Source organism: Tachysurus fulvidraco, chromosome 9, assembly GCF_022655615.1.
Source record: "Tachysurus fulvidraco isolate hzauxx_2018 chromosome 9, HZAU_PFXX_2.0, whole genome shotgun sequence".
NCBI classification, from domain to species: Eukaryota; Metazoa; Chordata; class Actinopteri; order Siluriformes; family Bagridae; genus Tachysurus; species Tachysurus fulvidraco.
In genome coordinates this window covers 23,517,463-23,537,443 of record NC_062526.1, presented here as the reverse complement: position 1 = coordinate 23,537,443, position 19,981 = coordinate 23,517,463, and the positions used below count along the sequence as shown (strand labels likewise).

Genomic DNA, 19,981 nt, shown 5'->3' with positions numbered 1-19,981 from the left:
TTATGTAACTATAATTAATTTTAAGTCTTATCAAGGATGATTTCACACTAAATATCAACTTTTATTGTGCATTTAAATCATTTACCTTTAACATACATCATGACATCTCTGTGTCCCTTCTCTGTTCTGCAACTGTAGTTTCCTTGATCCTCTTCTCTCAGGCCAGATATGAGCAGAGACAGATTACCAGGAGAACTGTGATTAAACAGCTGAAGTCTGTCACGGTAGTGTTCATCATTTAACATGTCATTTAGACGTCCTGTTCTGTAGGACATCCAGGTGAAAGTGTGAGGTTTGGTGTGCAGGTCAGAGCAGGAGCAGGGTAACAGAACTGAACCACCTTGATGTTGTATAATTTTTACTGTCTCATTACCAGAGAGATCACAACCTACAGACACAAACATAAAATCTCAGAAGCTACTGAATACAATATGAATGAATGAATATTTTAAAATTAAATTTAAAGGAAATATTTATTATTGAGTAAAATTAATTACAAAATCTTGAAATGTCTGTTTTACTACTACTGACTACTTAATAATAATTAGTTCCTGTGTAAAATAATTAAATAAGTAATAATTGAATTGTAATAAATAAATGAATTTTAAATCCAGCAAGCAGATAATTATTATATTAACATATTCTATAATAAAATTATTTTATAATTTTTTGTTTGCTCATATTTTTTTAGGATTGTACTATACTTTAATGTTACATAATAGTTTAGTGATCTGATTATCATGTGTTTAGTTTTACATCCCAGAGCTCTACTAGGTAGTATTTACATTTTTTTTAACTTCTACTTTTTATATTTCTCAATACTATATTCACTTTTTCAAAACTCTTCACACAAATGGCTTTACGAGGTTTGTTGATGGTGGAGTGACTGGCTGCTTCATGTCTCAGGGGCCTGTGTTACCTATTGGATCTCCTTTTAGTTATGCTGCCATAGCCAAGTCCCTACAGCATCTACAGTATATCCATTACATGACAATAAGCCTACCTAATAATTCAATAAAAAAGGTACATGAATAAAAGCAAAACACAGAAACTCCACACAGATGGGAACTTGAGCTCAGGACGGAAGCAGGGACCCTGGAGCTGTGAGGAGACGACGCTACCCACTGCATCACAACACTGCTCATAGAGCCACACATTTACACTTTTGTACAGACGGTAATGAAGTGAAAAATAGAAGAAATGGTTAAAGTAGAAAGTCCACACAGGAAGCTTTTATGAGTCTGAAAATGAGAACACAGTGTTGTTAAATGCATGTAACTAATTGTAAAAAATAAAAACTTTAATATGATGTAATGCAGGAAGTGAAATTGGTGGTCAGAGCAACAGCAGTGACAGAGAGACAGCAAGAAAAGGTGTGAAATTCAGATGCATCTATTTACAGCTAAGACAAGAGTGAAGAAGAGATGTACAAGTTACAGGAAATAAATTTTCTAATATGTTTTCTACTATATTTTTATTTGCTTTTAACAATTAATAAATTACTTGCTAATGTTGTTAAGACTCTAATTAATAAACATTTGACAGTGATTGGTTTATCTTTTAGGAACAGGGCTGAACTCCAGCCTACTGTAAACCCAGTCTGGACAGAAACCACATGAACTAAACACAAAGCAGCTGAACTAAGAACTGGATAATATTCTCTCTCCTTTCTGTAATAGAAAATAAAAAATAACTTCACTCACCTGCAGAGACGTGAAACATGACATACAAAAGATATAAGCACTTCATCATTACTGATTCTTCTGCACACACACACACCAGTCCCTCAGTGTGAAACACACACTGACACACTGACTGAGTGTCTCTCTTTATATACTTTGGTTTCCAGGAAACAACAACAACCACTATGTCATTTCTCATTTTTAAATACGTATTTTAACACTTACTCCATCGCACACACACGGCACACACGCGCACGCACATTAAAGACACATTTAGCTGAGGAGAACTTAGAATCTGGTCATGTGTGATTATGAAAAGTAAGATTAATTCAGAAGAGTAAAATTGCAATTATAAACATATTTTACATTTTAAAATGTTTTTAAAAGGTAATTTTATTTAATTATTTATTCTTTGACTATGTAGATACTGCTTAGTGACTAAGTGGCGACATCTTTTGTCTCAAATCTTGTACTACAGCGGGGCTACAGATAATTACTCTAATAATGTAAATGTACATCGAATACTATAACTTATTATTCTTTCTACTGCAAGCTTAATACTATTACTAATACTACTACTACTCATAATATTAATAATAATAATAATAATAATAATAATAATAATAATAATAGGCCTGCTAAGATAGTAACTGAACTAAACGCCACCTTGTGCCTAAATGCCTAAATTTGCAGAAAAAACTACAGATTAACTACAGATAACTTTTCATTTGCGATCTAAATCTAAGTCATGTTCATTTTGCATTAGTTTTCTTTTTCTCAGAGGAAGTCTGAATATGGTAATAAAATAATTTGAAATCAATTTGGAGTAATATTCATCTGCAGCATTAATATTGTGTTTTTTTCAAGATTTTGTGGCTCAGGTGTAGGACCAGATTTTGATACTTTTTTTAATCAAAGAATCGTCAAAACAATATTAAAAGGAAAGAAAGAAAGAAAGAAAGAAAGAAAGAAAGAAAGAAAGAAAGAAAGAAAGAAAGAAAGAAAACAAAAATTAAAGAATTGAACTGCAAGAATGATACAAAACAAAACTCCACAACATCATTAATACAACAGATATTAACCTCATTAAACACAAGACAGGTGTGTACAGATAATCAGTAGAACAACCAAGGAAGAAATTCAATAAACAAGAGAGATGCCCTCTGCTGGTCTGACAGGGAACTGTTTCTTGTGACTCTTCTTTGTTTCAGTATCAATGTAAATTTTGTGAAAGTTATGCTCTTGTACAATTTAATTATTTGCTATTTCTTTGCAGTATTTTATACTCATTAGAATAAAGATTGAAATCATTTTATTAGTTTATAGTTACGATTAATTTTGTTGAACATCATAAAACGAGCGGTTTTCATCTACAAAATACTGTCAGAGCTCAAACCTGTAGACCATCTTTACTAGCTGGTAAATGTTCATAAAGCATTAACGTAAACCTGTGATTTCAATTACAACCAGCACTACTGTTAGTGCTGCTGTTATAGAAAACTAATCAGCACCACGTGACCAAATAAATTAGAGAATTTCACACATACCATAACCTCAGTACAGCAACATGTAATTGTAAACAATGTCATGTAAATGTAAACATTTAAGAATTCTGCTTGAATTTGTCACATGTAAATGTCCATGTTCTACCTTGACCACTAGGTGGTGCCTTAACACTTAGAATAATAATGTTGTTCATTGACAGGTTTCTTGAGTTAATGATCCCTTTGTGCTCCAGTTAAAGGAATTAGTTATTCATTAATGAATAACAAATAGCTGGAAGATTGGTAGACTTCAAATGTCATATTTATTATATTACACTATTTATTTACCACAAATTCTTTCCTTTGTGAGATTCAGTTTAAATATTGTAAATTATTGTATTGATCTAAAATTGTATTTACTTATTTATTTATTTTATTAATTATTTATTAGAAAAACACATTCAGTCCATGCAAATTCAACAATCCTCCTCTTTTTATTTTTGCTCAAGGTTTTAACATTTCACAAACAAGAACTTCTTACACAATCCTATTTAAACAAAAACATTAATTTCTTAACCTGATATATGTAAGAATGGGACACATAAGATGAGAAAAATGAAAATAAACACTCAAAATATAGTTTGCAAATTTATCCATCAGAGGTTTCAATGATTGACAAAAAAAGTGAATGCAGATGAATGAAGGTGAATATGAAGTAATTATCTGGAACCTTTTCCCTTTTTTAACAGTAAAATTAAACACATAAAAATCCCACCAGATAGAATCTTGTGCTTGACCACGGTGTGTATTTATTATGTTTTCAGCATTATTCTATAATATCTGAGAATATTTACATTGGATTAGTTTGTTATAATGTTGGTGTACTCAGTTTTCTCTCCAGTGTAAATCTGGACCTGAGCTGCTCCGGCTGTGTTAATGTATTATTTAATACAGAAAGTGACAAGATCAGGTTCAGGCTGTGGAAAGACAGAAGAGGAAAATTACACATATTACACAAATTCTGTGGGTTTTGCTGGTGACTTCAAGAAGCAGGTAAAATCCTGTAAAGACGACACAAATCTCCAAATCTGACTTCTTTCTTTACACCATATGTTGTTCTGATGGAAGCAGCAGAAGATCATTTCCTATAACTCAGTGTTCAGTGAAAGCATGTGTGGGTCATGTGTGTTACCTGCAGTGTATCACAAATACAACAAAAGCTCTAAAGGTAGAAATAGATCTGTTATAACTAATTTTATGTTTGCTAACCTGATCTGTTGGCTTTCCCTTACAGTCCGGACTTCCTTTAATAATCACGTTCTCTCCGCATGTTCCTGGTGAAGAGAAAAAAACCCTCAGAAATCACATCTCTAGTGTTAACAACAATATTTTACTGTCTGAAGTGATTAAGTAAAGTGTGGAGGCTGCAGTTCTGTTTGACTCACACTCAGTGACTGACATTTAAAAGTTTACAGTTAACTCAGTGACACATGAGTGTGTGTGTGTGTGTGTGTGTGTGTGTGTGTGTGTGTGTGTGTGTGTGTGTGTGTGTGTGTGTGTGTGTGTGTGTGTGTGTGTGTGTGTGTGTGTGTGTGTCTTTATGCTTTCAAATATCCAACAAACAGAACAGTAAAACAATTTAATTTAAAATAATTTAATGTAAGAATGTAGATATGTTTTTCAATTCTGAAAAATAGGAGGCTGCTATGAGTTTGTTGTTTATCTTGTTCCAGTGTTGTTGAGGATGATGCAGGTGGAGAGTTTGTTGTTTTACTTGGAGGCTGTTCTGATGGAGGTCTTCTGTCTGTTTTCCCTGAGCGTGTTGAAGTTTCTCTTCTTCCTCCTGAAAAGACAAACCTTATTAAATGTAAGGTCTGTTTTTAATCACTGTTAGTAATATGGCACATGACACTCACACTCAGTTATTAATGAAACGATGTCTGTAAAAACCTCCTTAAAAATAAAAGGTAACAAAATTAGGGTCATGTTAATGAGGTAAAATGACACCTACATAAACAACAACTGACATGAACCTACATGAAGATTTAAAAAGTGTAATAAGTGTCAGCTGACGTAAAGACTGAGTAAATTGACAAAGATATCATATATATATTTCTATATTTTATTCTCTGACTGTAAATAAAAACAAAACATAAAGATTAAACAAAATGACTGACACCTTCTGAAGCTTTTAGTGAAGTGAAGTGACATACGGCTAAGTATGGTGACCCATACTCAGAATTTGTTCTCTGCATTTAACCCATCCAAAGTGCACACACACAGCAATGAACACACACACCGTGAACACACACCCGGAGCAGTTGGGGGTGATCGGTGCTTTGCTCACGGGCACCTCAGTTGTGGCCGGCCCGAGACTCGAACCCACAACCTCTGGATGTACCAATTCTCAGGTCTGTTTGCACACTAAATATAAACTTTTATTGAGTATTTAAATGCTTTACCTTTAACATTAATCCTGATGTCTCTGTATTCCTTCAATCCAGTGCTGCACCTGTAGACTCTCTGATCCTCTTCTCTCAGGTCAGATATGAGCAGAGACAGATTACCAGGAGAAATGTGATTAAACAGCTGAAGTCTGTCACGGTAGTGTTCATCATTTAACACGTCAGTCCAGTGTCCTGTTCTGTTAGTCATCCAGGTGAATATCTGAGGATTGGTGTGCAGGTCAGAGCAGGAGCAGGTTAACAGAACTGAACCACCAGGGAGTCCATTGATAACTACCTGATGTTTATCATCAGAGAGATCACAGCCTACAGACACAAACATACAAACACTCAGAATCTACTGAATACAATATGAAGTACACTATTTTTAAATTAACTTATATATATTGAAAATATTTATTCTTTATCCCTTTTGTGTCAAAGTAAAGAAAAGTGATACATAATTCAGTACACATAGACCACTGTTGTTTTCACTGTGTGAAAATATTTAAAACTGTGAACTAAGTACTGAGAAATAAATTTAACCAAAAAATGTTAAATCATTATTTTAAGGACTTCTTCATAGGGCTAAATGGCTCCTTAATAAACTCCTAATAATAAGTGACATGAACCTAAATCAATATTTATAAAGACATGTAAAAAAGACTTCCTAACGTATCAGCTGATGTACAGACTGTGTTCATCAATGTTCATATTAAATTAATATAAAACCAGGTCTAGTGTGTTATGTAGAGTTTCTTTGACTGTAAATTAGAGTTTGGTTTTAATGTCATATTACAATTTATTCTGATGCATCAGATATTAAGATAAAAAAAACTCAACAAGTTGACAGTAATGTCTAGTGAAGTCTTAACTACTGTTTATGTGTTATGTCAGTTGACATGTAGCTCTATAAACACTACAATATTATGAGAATAAATAGTTTAGACTGAATAATATCACAAATCCAATCCAACACCAGTCCAAAGTTCAAGTCTGATACCATAATCAGTATTTAATGCTATTTATAACTTAATCCTGATGTGTCACTATATAACTCCTGAATTAGTTCCCTTCAGTTATGGTAAATGGAGTAGACATTTTATTACATATGTACCTATAATTCATTTTAAGTGTGATCAATGATGATTTTACATTAAATATGAACTTTTATTGTGTATTTAAATAATTTACCTTTAACATTAATATTCATGTCTCTGTGTTCCTTCTCAGTGATGCACCTGTAGTCTACATCATCCTCTAGTCTCAGGTCAGATATGAGCAGAGACAGATTACCAGAAGAAATGTTATTAAACAGCTGAAATCTGTCACGGTAGTGTTCATCATTTAACATGTCATTCAGACGTCCTGTTCTGTAGGACATCCAGGTGAATGTGTGAGGTTTGGTGTGCAGGTCAGAGCAGGAGCAGGGTAACAGAACTGAACCACCAGGATGTCCAATGAATTCATATTTAGTTTGAGCAGTGAGATTACAGCCTACAGACACAAACATACAAACACTCAGAATCTACTGAATACAACATGAAGTACAATATTTTCAAATGAACTATTAAAGAAAATGTATTCTTCAGTACATTTAATTCATAAATTTGGAAATGTCCCCTGGACATTTAAATGCACCATCTCAGCTTTCCAAAGGATTTTCTTTTGCTTTATTTTGGTTTTTTAAATTGCGCTGGGGCACGGTGGCTTAGTGGTTAGCACGTTTGCCTCACACCTCCAGGGTTGGGGGTTCGATTCCCGCCGCCGCCTTGTGTGTGTAGAGTTTGCATGTTCTCCCCGTGCCTCGGGGGTTTCCTCCGGGATCTCTGGTTTCCTCCCCTGGTCCAAAGACATGCATGGTAGGTTGATTGGCATCTCTGGAAAATTGTCCGTAGTGTGTGTGACTGAATAAGAGTGTGTGTGCCCTGAGATGGGTTGGCACTCCCTCCAGGGTGTATCCTGCCTTGATGCTCGATGACAGCTGAGATAGGCACAGGCTCCCCGTGACCCAAGGTAGTTCGGATAAGCGGTATAAAATGAATGAATGAATGAATGAACCGAGGTGGGCTAAAACAACACAAGAGGTGTGTTTTCAAAATCATGCTAGAAGTTTTGACCCCCCTCATGATAAACTGACCCGATTATACGATTACTTTCGGACAACTGTAATGTATGTAATGATGGGTTTATTTACCAAAACAAACTGAACACTGTTGGATTTGGATTTAATGAACTCCTATAATGACATAAATCAATTAAATGAAGTTTTATAGTTCGGTAGCTGAGAAAACTCATATACAGAGGTGTGCCAACATGCACCCACTTGGCACAGGAGTGTGTGCCACTACTATAACCTCTCTCTAATATCTCTGATACACAATAGATCAATAATCTTGAACCAGTTAATGCTGAGATGTCATAAAATAGATTTATGGAGATTTATGGAACTTTTAATATATATTTAATAACAATATATGAAGTAATCTGACAAGTGTTATCTTTATTTTGGTACCAGAATTGTCCAAATATATTTTGTAGTTTTTGAGAAATAATTATTTAAATAGAACGTCATTTTCAAAAAACAGTCTAATTAAGAATTATTAGTTCATGTGAAAAAAATATACAGATAAATACATATTTAGTGATAAATAGAGAATTGGTACATCCAGCAAATAGATAATTATGTTATTTGTTCATATTTTGTTTATTTATAATTGTTCTATATCTTAGTATTGGTATGATTAATAAAGGTTTACCGGTCAATATAAAGCTTACAGCTGATGGTGAGCAAAAAAAATACAAGCCATGAGGTTGAAGAAATTGTCCAGTTTGTCATTAAGAGGTTTACTTAAACACACAGGGTCAGTAGTGGAACATCATCAGCTGAACTCAAAACCTGAATCTCTTGTTTCTCAGCCCAGTTCCTAACTACTGTGTGTGTTACACTATCCTGTGATCATGTGTGTATTTGTTCCACTTGCTTTGACTCAATGTTAAAGCTACATCTGAAAATAAAGACCACTTGGAGAGAACAATACAACACACAGTGCAGATTTCTTTAAGCTGATCAGTTTCCAGTAGTTTTATAATAACTTATAAGCATTTATCAATACTATTGTAACTGTTACAAAGCTCTTTACCAGTGTGCAGCTCATTACAGCAGTTAACCTCACATCCATAATGCACTATAACCATCAAAACACTTCACACACCTCAAAACAACTCATTTTACCAGAACACCAGTAAAATCTCTCTCAACAACATAATCCTGGAAATACTGGATATAAACCCTGGATTGTATTTCTAATAATATTTTCATAACTATTGAAGTTAAATTGAAGCTGGAGCTGAACTGGACCTTGCAACATGACAATGACCCAAAACATACCAGTAAATCCACCAAGGACTCCCTGAAAAGTATAAAACTAAGATTTCTGGAATGGCCAGGTCAAAGCCCAGATCTAAATCCTATTGAGATCCTGTGTTGTGATATGAAACACACTGTGCATGAAAGAAAGCCCTCAAACATCACACAGCTGAAAGAATCCTGCATTGAAGAGTGGAGAAAACTTTCTTCCAGTTGATGTCAGAAACTGGCAGATGGATTCAAAAAATGTCTCATTGAAGTTATTTCAGCCAAAGGGCAAACACTAGCTATTATGGCACAGGGTGTCCTAACTGTTTCCTCAGTTGAAATACTCATTTTGTTCCTTTCTTTTGTTTAATAATAATAATGAAAACAATGTGGTTTTTTGTTGTTGTTTACAAGCAATTACATCAATTTCTACTTCTTTGTGCTGTAAGACAAATGCATTTTATTAAAAGACTGCTGTTATTACTAAATGTGAACACACTGTTTATACAATTACTTACAGGCAAAAAATAAAAACTTTATTTACTTATACAAAAAAAAATAATTTAAAGAAATGTATTAATTGATTTTACTGAATTGTGTCAAATGAAAAGTAATATATAGGAGAGTGCAAATATACCACTGTTGGGAGTTTTGAAAATGTTAACACAGTGTTGTTAAATGCTTGTAACTAATTGTAAAAAATAAAAACTCTAAATATGATGTAATGCAGGAAGTGAAGTTGGTGGTCAGAGCGACATCAGTGACAGAGAGACAACAGAAAAAGGTGTGAAATTCACACACATCTATTTACAGCTAAGACCAGAGTGAAGAAATGACCTACAAGTTACAGGAAATAACTTTTATACTATGCTTTATATGAGTTATTATATATACATTTACATGATCAAATCTGAACAGGTCTAAATAAGAACATTATAACACAAGGCATGTTGTGTATGTTTACACGTTTTTGAACAGTTTCATTAGAAGAGCATGCTGGTCTAAAAATATAATATTTCAGTAAAAATGACATTAAAATACAAAACCACTAATAAATTACTTGTTAATGTTGTTAATTCTCTAATTAATAAACATTTGACAGTGTTTGGTTTAATTTTTGAGAACTGGGTTTAACTCAGGCCTACTGTAAACCCAGTCTGGACAGAAACCTCATGAACTAAACACAAAGCAACTGAACTAAGAACTGGATAATATTCTCTCTCCTTTCTGTAATAGAAAATAAAAAATAATTTCACTCACCTGCAGCCACACGAAACACAATATACAAAAGATATAAGCACTTCATCATCACAGTCACTCAGTATGAAACACACACACACTGACTGAGTGTCTCTCTTTCTACATTTTGGTTTTCAGGAAACCACAACAACCACTGTCATACCTTATTTTGGAAAACGAATTTTATAACTTACTGCATCACCTTCACACACACACACAGACAGACGGACACACACACACACACACACACACACACACACACACACACACGCACGCACGCACGCACGCACACACGCACACACACCAGTCCCTCAGTGTTTAACACACACACTGACACACTGACTGAGTGTCTCTCTTTATATGCTTTGGTTTTCAGGAAACAACAACCACTGTCATCTCTCATTTCTGAATATGTTTTTTTTTATCACTTACTGTATAATAATAATAATAATAATAATAATAATAATAATAATAATAATAATAATAATAATAATAATAATAATAAGATTATGTGATTTTAGTGAATTTATTGAAAGCATAATTTGGCATGAGCTGCAACATTATCCACAGGAACTCTAGTGTTTGGGACAAAGCTGTAATTTATTAATTTATTCTTTGATTAGAGAGCTACAGCTTAGTGACTAATTGGAAATATCTTGTGTTACAAGGCAGAATTAAAAGTAAATTGTAGCATTTCTCAATTTAGATGAACTATATCAATATGTGTTTGCTTTAGATCAGTAAACAAACAAACATACACTTTTCAAATCTATACCACTGACTATACAGGAGTAAATGAAGTCGTTTCCAGGTAAAGATGTCCATGATACAGTGAGATACTGTAAATACTGTGACATGCATGACGTCGATATGTGATTTGTGTTGAATGGTTTCAGCATGTACATGTAACCCTGAGAGATTACAATAAGAAAAAAGGAGAAAATGGTAAACCTCAGGGATTACTAAAATAATTAATAAATGCAAAGTTAAAACTTTTCATAAGTGATCATTATAGAGTATGTTTTCTTTTCTGGATGTTTTCATATGTTGTGAATGTAAGACATGTACTACATAGTTAAGTGAGGTTCCTTTAAGAAAATGTGAGGTGGAGTTCACTGCCGATGAGAAGAGCGACCCGCGCACAAACAGAGAGAGAAGAGAGAAGATGCAAGCAGAAAGATTCTGATAAAATATATCCGTGATTGTGAGCGAAAACCAGACAAAACGTCTTGAAAGACTTTTGTTAACCTTTGAACTGAACTTCATTTTGTTTTTAGAGTGTTTTTAATGTGAACACGGCGATGACACGTACAGTACAGAGCTCATCACCTCGTCGGAAATGGCGAAGCCTCACAGCGAACTACTGTATTATTTCAACACAACCATCGAACGTTTTCAGCGGATTTACTGCTAGTTTTCCCGGACGGAGGAACAAGAAACTGTGAGTGAACTGAAGTTGAACTGTTTTTCTCTTTTTGTCCACATTATTCTGTTCAATACGACAGAAGGAAGCCTGGACTGTTACATCTACGGTTCGTTCGGTATGGACGATTGTTTTTTCCTGTTTAATTCAGAAACAGGTGTTTAAATAGAATACTGAACCTATTGGTGTTTGAACTACACATAGAAAGTTGAATTGTTGTATTTTTTGTCATTTATTCAATACCTGTATTGTTTCGATTTAAAGATGATGTATTTTGGGTGATACATTTGAAATGTAAGATTTATTTATTGTTGATTTGAATCACACACTGAGTGTTTAAAGTTGATATACACCAGTGTAGGTTTTAATCAAGGAACTTACAATCTAACACCAGTTCAAATAAATAATTAGAACAACAAGGAAAAAGAAAAAAATATTAATTTGGCACTTAAATTAAAGACAATCTTAGTTTTAAAAAGCAATACGCCTTAAAAAGGAGATTAAAGAGGAATAGTAACAGCTCATAAGAAAAACTTAGAGCCCAGTTTAATTGTTTTTTTAATTCATTCAGTAATTTCATTGTTGTTTATTGATCACCATTATTTTTATTATCTCCGTTTTACCTGAAAGAGAAACAGTTGATAAATTAAATGAATTAATCTTTTTTCTTTATATAAATCTTTCAACAAAATTCAAACTTACTTGTGTTGGCTGTCTGTTCTTTTAATCTCTCACCACTGCTCCCTGTGAACCTAGAAGTACTGGTCCACGTTTCCTCTAGTTTAACTCACCTGGGTGTCCATTCAGCCGCGGTATCCTGGTGACCTGAAGGAGGCGCTACAAACACAGGACCATAGCTGGGTGATTTATACTGTGAGAGATAACATTTTGTTGACAGGATGTTGATAAAAACACAGTGGTGCATATAACTGGTGTTCTCATGTTAGAGCCAGTGTGAGACACTCAGCATGTCAAAACGGCTGTGGTCAAGGCAGCATTGTGGCTGATGGGAAAATGAATACTTCCTTCCACAGGTTTCAGTTAACCATCATTATGCCATGCACAGAATACTGTGTAATGCTCCACATTCAACGAGCACATTCTCATACATCCTACTTTTATTGTTTTTATTTTTTGAGGTCTTAATAAGTCACAAACAAGGATTTCTGTAGTAGCCCATTTACACAAAAGCCTTCTAAAGCATTCATTTCTTAACCTGATATATGCATGAATGGGACACAGAAGATACAAAATGTCACAAAGCTAAATTTGGCACGAGCTGCAACATTAACCACAGGAACTCTAGTGTTTGGGACAAAGCTGTAATAAATTTTTTTATTTATTCTTTGATTAGAGAGCTACAGCTTAGTGACTAATTGGCGATATCTTGTGTTACAAAGCAGAATTAAAGGTAAAAAGTAGCATTTCTCAATTTAGATGAACTATTATATCAATATGTGTTTGCTCTAGATTAGTAAACATACAAACATTCATTTTTTAAATCTATACCACTGATTATACAGGAGTAAATGAAGTTTCCAGTGAAAGATGTCCATGATACAGTGAGATACTGTAAATACTGTGACATACATGATTTCGATATGTGATTTGTGTTGAATGGTTTCGGCATGTACATGTAACCCTGAGAGATTACAATAAGAAAAAAAAAAGGAGAAAATGGTAAACCTCAAGAATGGGACACAGAAGATACAAAATGTCACATATACTGAAAATATAATTAGCAAGATTAGCCATCAGTAGTTTTTAATGATTAACAGATAAAGCGAATATAGGGAACAATAAACTTAGCTAACATAATGAAGGTGAATATAACACAATAGGAACAGATCGTGTTCGGAGTGAGGAGTTGAACTTGGGTCTGCATTGTGAAAGTCAGAAATAGCTCCACAGTGCAAAGGACAAAAACAAAGTCAGTTAAAAATCCATAGAAATAATTCAACAGAAACAGATTCTCTAAGGAAAAGGTAAAAATTCACAAAAAGGTTTGAAATCATCCACAACATAACAAACAGCAAAATTTATAATAGCCCAAAAAGTCTGGCCTAAAAACAACCAAACACCAAGCAACTAAATTGAGAAACAGAATAAACACAGGAGAAATGAGACACAGGTGTAAGCAAGGACACCTTTAACAGACTGAGGGGAAAACACGGATCCAGACTATGGTAGTTATGTATGGTACTATGTTTTAATGATCCCTGGCTAACCAGAGTAAAAAATGTTCATATAACAGTGATATTTATTGCAAATAGTATGTCATACATCACTTTGTCACAACACTCACACATGCAAACAGGAAGCTATCTGTTGGCAGTTTTTTTTTTTTTACAAAACCACACGCAGAAATATCCACCTACTCTTGTGGCACTTCAGAGCCAGTGTGAGACACTCAGCATGTCAGTGACCGCATGTCTAGTCAAGACAGTGTGGAGGCTGGTGGGAAAATGGCTACATCCTCTTTCTCACAGCTTCAGGTAACGGACATTTTTTATTCCATACACAGAGCATACTGTGTAATACTCCACGCTCAACACTGTGTACATCCTTTATAATCAATAATGTGTTCTTTTTAACATCTGTAACAAACTAGAAGGATTATTAGGCAAATTTCACAAAAGCTAGGTCAGAAATACACAATCAATTTGGTCCAATTCAATAATTATCCTTCATTTATTTTTAAACAAAGTCAAAGTCACAAAGAAGAACTTCTTTTGCAGACTTCTCACACAACAGCATGATGGCAGAAGCTCTCAAGAGCCTATGATTCTTAACCTGGTATCTGATACAGAATCTGCTTTATACATTTAAAATTTACATTGAATTGTATTATACATTTAAAATGTATAAAAAACAAATATTATTGTAGCAAACTATTTGAAGCATTTGTAAATCCCATGCTTGGCCATAGTGTATACAATATACAGTGGTGTGAAAAAGTGTTGGCTCCCTACTGGATTTTTTATTTTTTTGCATGTTTGTCACACTTTAATCTTTCAGATCATCAGACATATTTAAATATGTGTATAAAAATAACACAAGTAAACACAACATGCAGTTTTTAAATGAAGGTTTTTATTATTAAGGGGAAACAAAATCCAAACCTACATGGCCCTGTGTGAAAAGTGCTTGCCCCCTAAACCTTATAATTGGTTGGGCCACCCTTAGCAGCAAGAACTGCAATCAAGCATTAGCGATAACTTGCAATGAGTCTGTTATAGCGCTGTGGAGGAATTTTGGTCCACTCATCTTTGTAGAATTGTTGTAATTCAGCCACATTGAAGGGTTTGGGCATGAACCACCTTTTTTAAGTCATGCCACAGCATCTCAATAGGATTCAGGTCAAGTTTGCTTCAGCTTTAGGTCACGAACAGATGGCCGCACATTGTCCTTCAGGATTTTTGGGTAGACAGCAGAATTCATGGTTCTATATACCAGGTATAATACGACCAGAATGCCGAATACTGTGGAATAAAACACAACCAATATGGTAAAGGATGGAATAATACAGATGTGATTCATTGCTGTTTAAAAAAAAGTGTCTCACCCATAAGGAGGCTGCTGTGTGGTGGCTGTTTAGCTTGATCCAGTGTTGTTTAGGCTGATGCAGGTGGAGAATTTGTTGTTTTCTTGTTTTTAGCCAAAGGGGGAAACACTAGCTATTATGGCACAGGGTGTCCTAACTTTTTCCTCGGTTGAAATACTCATTTTGTTGCTTGCTTTTGTTTAATAAGTGAAAACAAAGTGAGTTTTTTGTTTTTTACAAGCATTAACATCACTTTCATCTACAGGTACAAATTAAAATAAGAAACTGATATATTGACACTTAATAAAGAACGGAATATTTAATGGGGTGTATAAAGTTAAATGAAATATATAACACCTAAGGCAAAAGTAGAAATCAGTTGTTCTACTGTTTTTTTTATTTACTGTAAGACAAATGCATTTTATTAAAAGACTGCTGTTATGACTTTTGAAAATGTGAACACACTGTTATACATTTAGAATCAGGCCATCGTTAAAAATATTCTAACAATTTCTTTTTTTGCTTTAAGTCTGACCGATTTGCTGGTTCTAAATTTGCGTTAAGACCGACCAATTTTTTTTTTACTCGTCAAACAACTAATACAAAAGCAATAAAATAATATTCATTATATTTTAGTAAATTTTGTAAATATATAAATTGCCTAGGCCTACAAACGAAGGCTACGTTCTTTCTTTTAAATAAAAACCTGTGACGTCATCTATGTTTACCGGATGTCACACTATGGCCTGTGCTTCATCTCATACTCTCATTCACTGTCAGAGTCAACGGTTCACGCTTGGTAATGATGGCTGCAGCTGCAGTAAACAAAATGTTTGCGGTCACCGTTCAAAGTCATACGGGTTCGGGCGCCATAATACATTTAAAAATTCATTACAACTGCTCGACGCCGCACTAACTTGTCGGTTGCAAATAAGGTTTGCAATGATGCGCCCAAAGGCACGGGTTGAAGACCCAGTCAGTGACGTCACGATATGCTAATTTGTTTAAATTCATACCTATGTGATCACCATCACTAAAATTGTACTTTTTTTTCATTGAAACTTATATTGCGGCAATGAGGTCGGAGAAATGGATGAGTCGAGTTCATCTGCAGCTTCCGATGGTGTCAAAAGCACAAATACACCCACTGAAAGATGCAGCAATTCTGTCCCGAATGATTTAAACAGGGCGAATCCTTACCAGCCGGTTCTGAAATATATATTAAAATATATAGACCTACCTGCTGATCGTGTTTTTTTTTTTTTTACTGTTACTGCAAAGCAAAATATTTTTAAGGAAAATATTTTTTCTTTATATACTTTGCTTTTCAGGAAACCACAACAAACATTATGTCATTTCTCAGTTTTGAAAATGTATTCTATCATTTACTTCATCGCACGCACGTACAGAAACACACACACAATATTTTATATATATATATATATATATATATATATATATATATATATATATATATATATATATATATATATATGTATATATACATTATGTGACTTTATTTAGTACATTAAAAGCAAAATTAGGCATGAGCTGCAACATTAACTTTAAGACTCACACTTCTAATTTACGTTATAGTGTAAGTATTCTTTAAATATATTCATTATAATTATGGATATGCAATATTGGTTGATGTTTCTGAACATGTAACAAGGAACGGCATTGAAAAGAAAATAACATAGACATTACCTCATCCATGGTTAAACCAACAACTAATAAAATACCATTGTGAACATTATGACCCCACCACCACCCGTCCTTGTTGGAGGACGCTGAACAGACAGAATAAAAACAAATACTACATCAAAGAACTGTTCTTCTTCTGAAAGAACTTTCTAATGTACAGAATTCCAAGAACTAAACTTTATCAACCCCTGGGAGATCTGGCAGAACAAAAGTTGTATTCTACATAATACTAATACTATCTGCCAAAAAAAAGACACAAAGGGTTTTTTTTTTGTGTGTGTCTTTTATGTTTTTATTTTTTTTAATGTTTTATTTTAACCATAACTTAACCATATTTCACTTGGAAGAAGATAAAGTTCCACACAGAACTTGAGCAAGTTTTTTTAGCTGGTGGCTCAGCAGCAGCCACACTCTTTTCTATTTGGTTGCCCAAATCCATGTGAGGAGTTTCAACTAAGTTAATGAATGGATGGGAAGCTATGCTAAGGTTAACTAGCCTATAGCCTACATCTTGTTGTCTGCAAAAGACAGAGTAGCTTTAACGTACCATATAACGCCCCCACAAGTGCATACAATTCGACACAACTACACAAGCATTGTTTTAACCTTTTTAACCGAACTTTAACGTTACTCTGTCAACAGCCTATTGTCTAAATTACCAAGCTAACAGAGCTACGTAAACAGAGCGAACATGAGAGCACCCGACTGCAGACGTCAATAATGCAGCGTAATGGAATAAACTCCCGATCAAACTCCGCTTCCCGAAAGGTAACTGCCTCCGGGACCCAGTTAAGTTACAAAAATCTATTCAACAAAAATAGTGATGCAGTAAAGTCTTTTTTTGCTCAGGCGAGCCTTCTCTGTTGCTGTGTGAAGCAGCCTGTGTCAGTCACCTCTTTTACCCCCCACTCTCCGACTCCTGAATGTCTGTCACTCACTCACTCACTTATGCGGGCATGCACTGCGGTCTCATGAGAAAACGCAGCTTTTTGATATAAAGTTTTGTTTGTTAACGAATACAATTTTTTTCAGTTTTTGTTCGAAACAAGTATTAGTAAAAACACGCTATTTGTGCCTTTCCGAATACCGTATTCGGGTTCGGCTCCACCCCATGCACAAAAATATACACGTTCACACAGAGACAAACAAAGACTAAAGACAAAGTAAGCCACAGACCCTATGATTTATATTTTTTATGGAAAAGAGGACACCATGTCTTACACAAAACAGAGTGATAAACTTAATTTTTTATTTTTGCAGAATGCTACACAAAAGATATAAAATAACACAAACACTAAAATCATGATTTTTAAGATTATCCACATGATTACAGTCTGCTGTTTATGGTTATAAACAAATCACAGGAAATTAACCAAGCCAATATTGTGAATCCAGTGCTTACCATGGTATGTATTTAACTTACTGTATGATTTCAGCATTATTAATATATTTACTGCGGATTAATTTGTTACAATGCTGGCGTATGCCGTTTTCTCTCCGAAGTTGATCTGGACCCGAGCTGCTCCAGCTGTGTGAATGTGGCTTACAGTAGAGTAAGTAACATCAGGCTCAGTCTGTGAAAGACAGAAGAGGAAAATTCTACATATAACATTTCTATTACTTCTACTGTTGTCACAAATCTACAAATCTAACTTCTTTATTTATACCATGTGTTGTTCCGTACATTTAAGACTAAAATATGTCACATGACAATAAAAATACAGCTGAATCCAGGCCTAATGTACACTAACCTGATCCTTCTGCTTTCGACGTCCGTCAGTTATCACGTTCTTTCCACATCTTCTTCCTAATGAGAAAAGACCTCAGAAATCACACCATAAAACTTATTTAGTTACTGACTGACTTGTTTTGATTGAGTTACAAACGGAAGTTTGAGGAAATTTTACCAATGAATCAATTTCAAAATCTGTGTGTGTTTTGTACCTTTGCGTCTCCAACAAATAAAGGCCATTATACCAACTATCACCAACAGAAAAGCAGCCACAATGCTGAAAACTGTGAAAACAACAACAACAACAACAAAAACATATAAAATGTTCTAATAAAGGTAATAATACTATCATATATTTTCAGTACTGATTAAAAGTTTTGGCACCCAGCGGGAGGCTGCTGTGAGTTTGTTGTTTAACTTGTTCCAGTGTTGTTGAGGATGTTGCAGGTGGAGAGTTTGTTGTGATCTGAGGCTGATCTGATGGAGGTCTTCTGTCTGTTTTCCCTGAGCGTGTTGAAGATTCACTTCTCCCTACAAAAAAGACAAAATTTAAGAATAATGCTGTTAGTAATACGACACATGACCCTGGAGTAAAGCATGGTGTTTACCTTGTTCCAGTGTTGTTGAGGATGATGCAGGTGGAGAGTTTGTTGTTTTATTTGGAGGCTGTTCTGATGGAGGTCTTCTGTCTGTTTTCCCTGAGCGTGTTGAAGTTTCTCTTCTACTTCCTGAAAAGACAAACCTTAATAAATCTAAAGTTTGTTTCAAATAACTGTTAGTAATATGGCACATGATGCTCAAGCTCAGTTGTTAATGAAACAATGTCTGTAAAAACCTCCTTAAAACTAAAACTTAACACATAATTAGGGTCATGTTAATGAGGTTAAATGACACCTACATAAACAAAAACTGGCATGAACCTACATGATTTATAAAGTGTAATAAGTATCATCTGAGGTAAAGACTGAGAGAATTGACAAAGATATTAGATATAGATTTCTATATTTTATTTCTCTGACTGTAAATCAGAACAAAACATGAAGACACAACAACTTCTGAAGCTTTTATTAATGCTTATGTAGGTTTATGACAGTAGTAATGAAGGTGTATTCTGAAGGCTGTGCTCTCTCTGGTGATGATAATCAGACAGAAATCACATGACACAAAGGTGTTTCTGTGCTGTTACCCTGCTCCTGCTCTGACCTGCACACCAAATAGGTGTCATTTTAATGTGACACACTATGACTCGTAGAGTAAAACCATCAGTTATGGTAAATTTAGAAGACATGTTTGTTACATATATGACTATAATTCTGTTCTCATCAGGTTTGTTTGCACAACATAAACTTATCAGAATCTGAATCAGAAAGA

The 19,981-nt window shown here is 34.4% G+C and overlaps 1 protein-coding gene across 5 annotated transcripts in view; it reads right to left on the bottom strand.

The window, feature by feature from the left end:
* The window catches only part of LOC113662366, a 64,356-nt gene extending 57,195 nt beyond the window's left edge, over window positions 1-7,161 (bottom strand). Inside the window, exons 1-2 of one of the 5 annotated variants that reach the window (XM_047818134.1) lie at window positions 6,805-7,161; window positions 4,941-5,009 (exon numbers count right to left, since the gene is read on the bottom strand). Coding sequence is in view for 1 of the 5 variants with exons in the window: in XM_047818139.1 (XP_047674095.1) it covers window positions 1,704-1,752 (49 nt within the window). In the remaining 4 variants the exon portion in view is untranslated. Of the gene's footprint in view, window positions 1-1,703; window positions 1,799-4,940; window positions 5,010-5,628; window positions 5,714-6,804 lie in introns of those variants that run through there. The other 4 variants (XM_047818135.1, XM_047818132.1, XM_047818133.1 and 1 more) reach the window with 4 other exon arrangements.
* Between the last annotated feature and the right edge of the window lie 12,820 nt (window positions 7,162-19,981).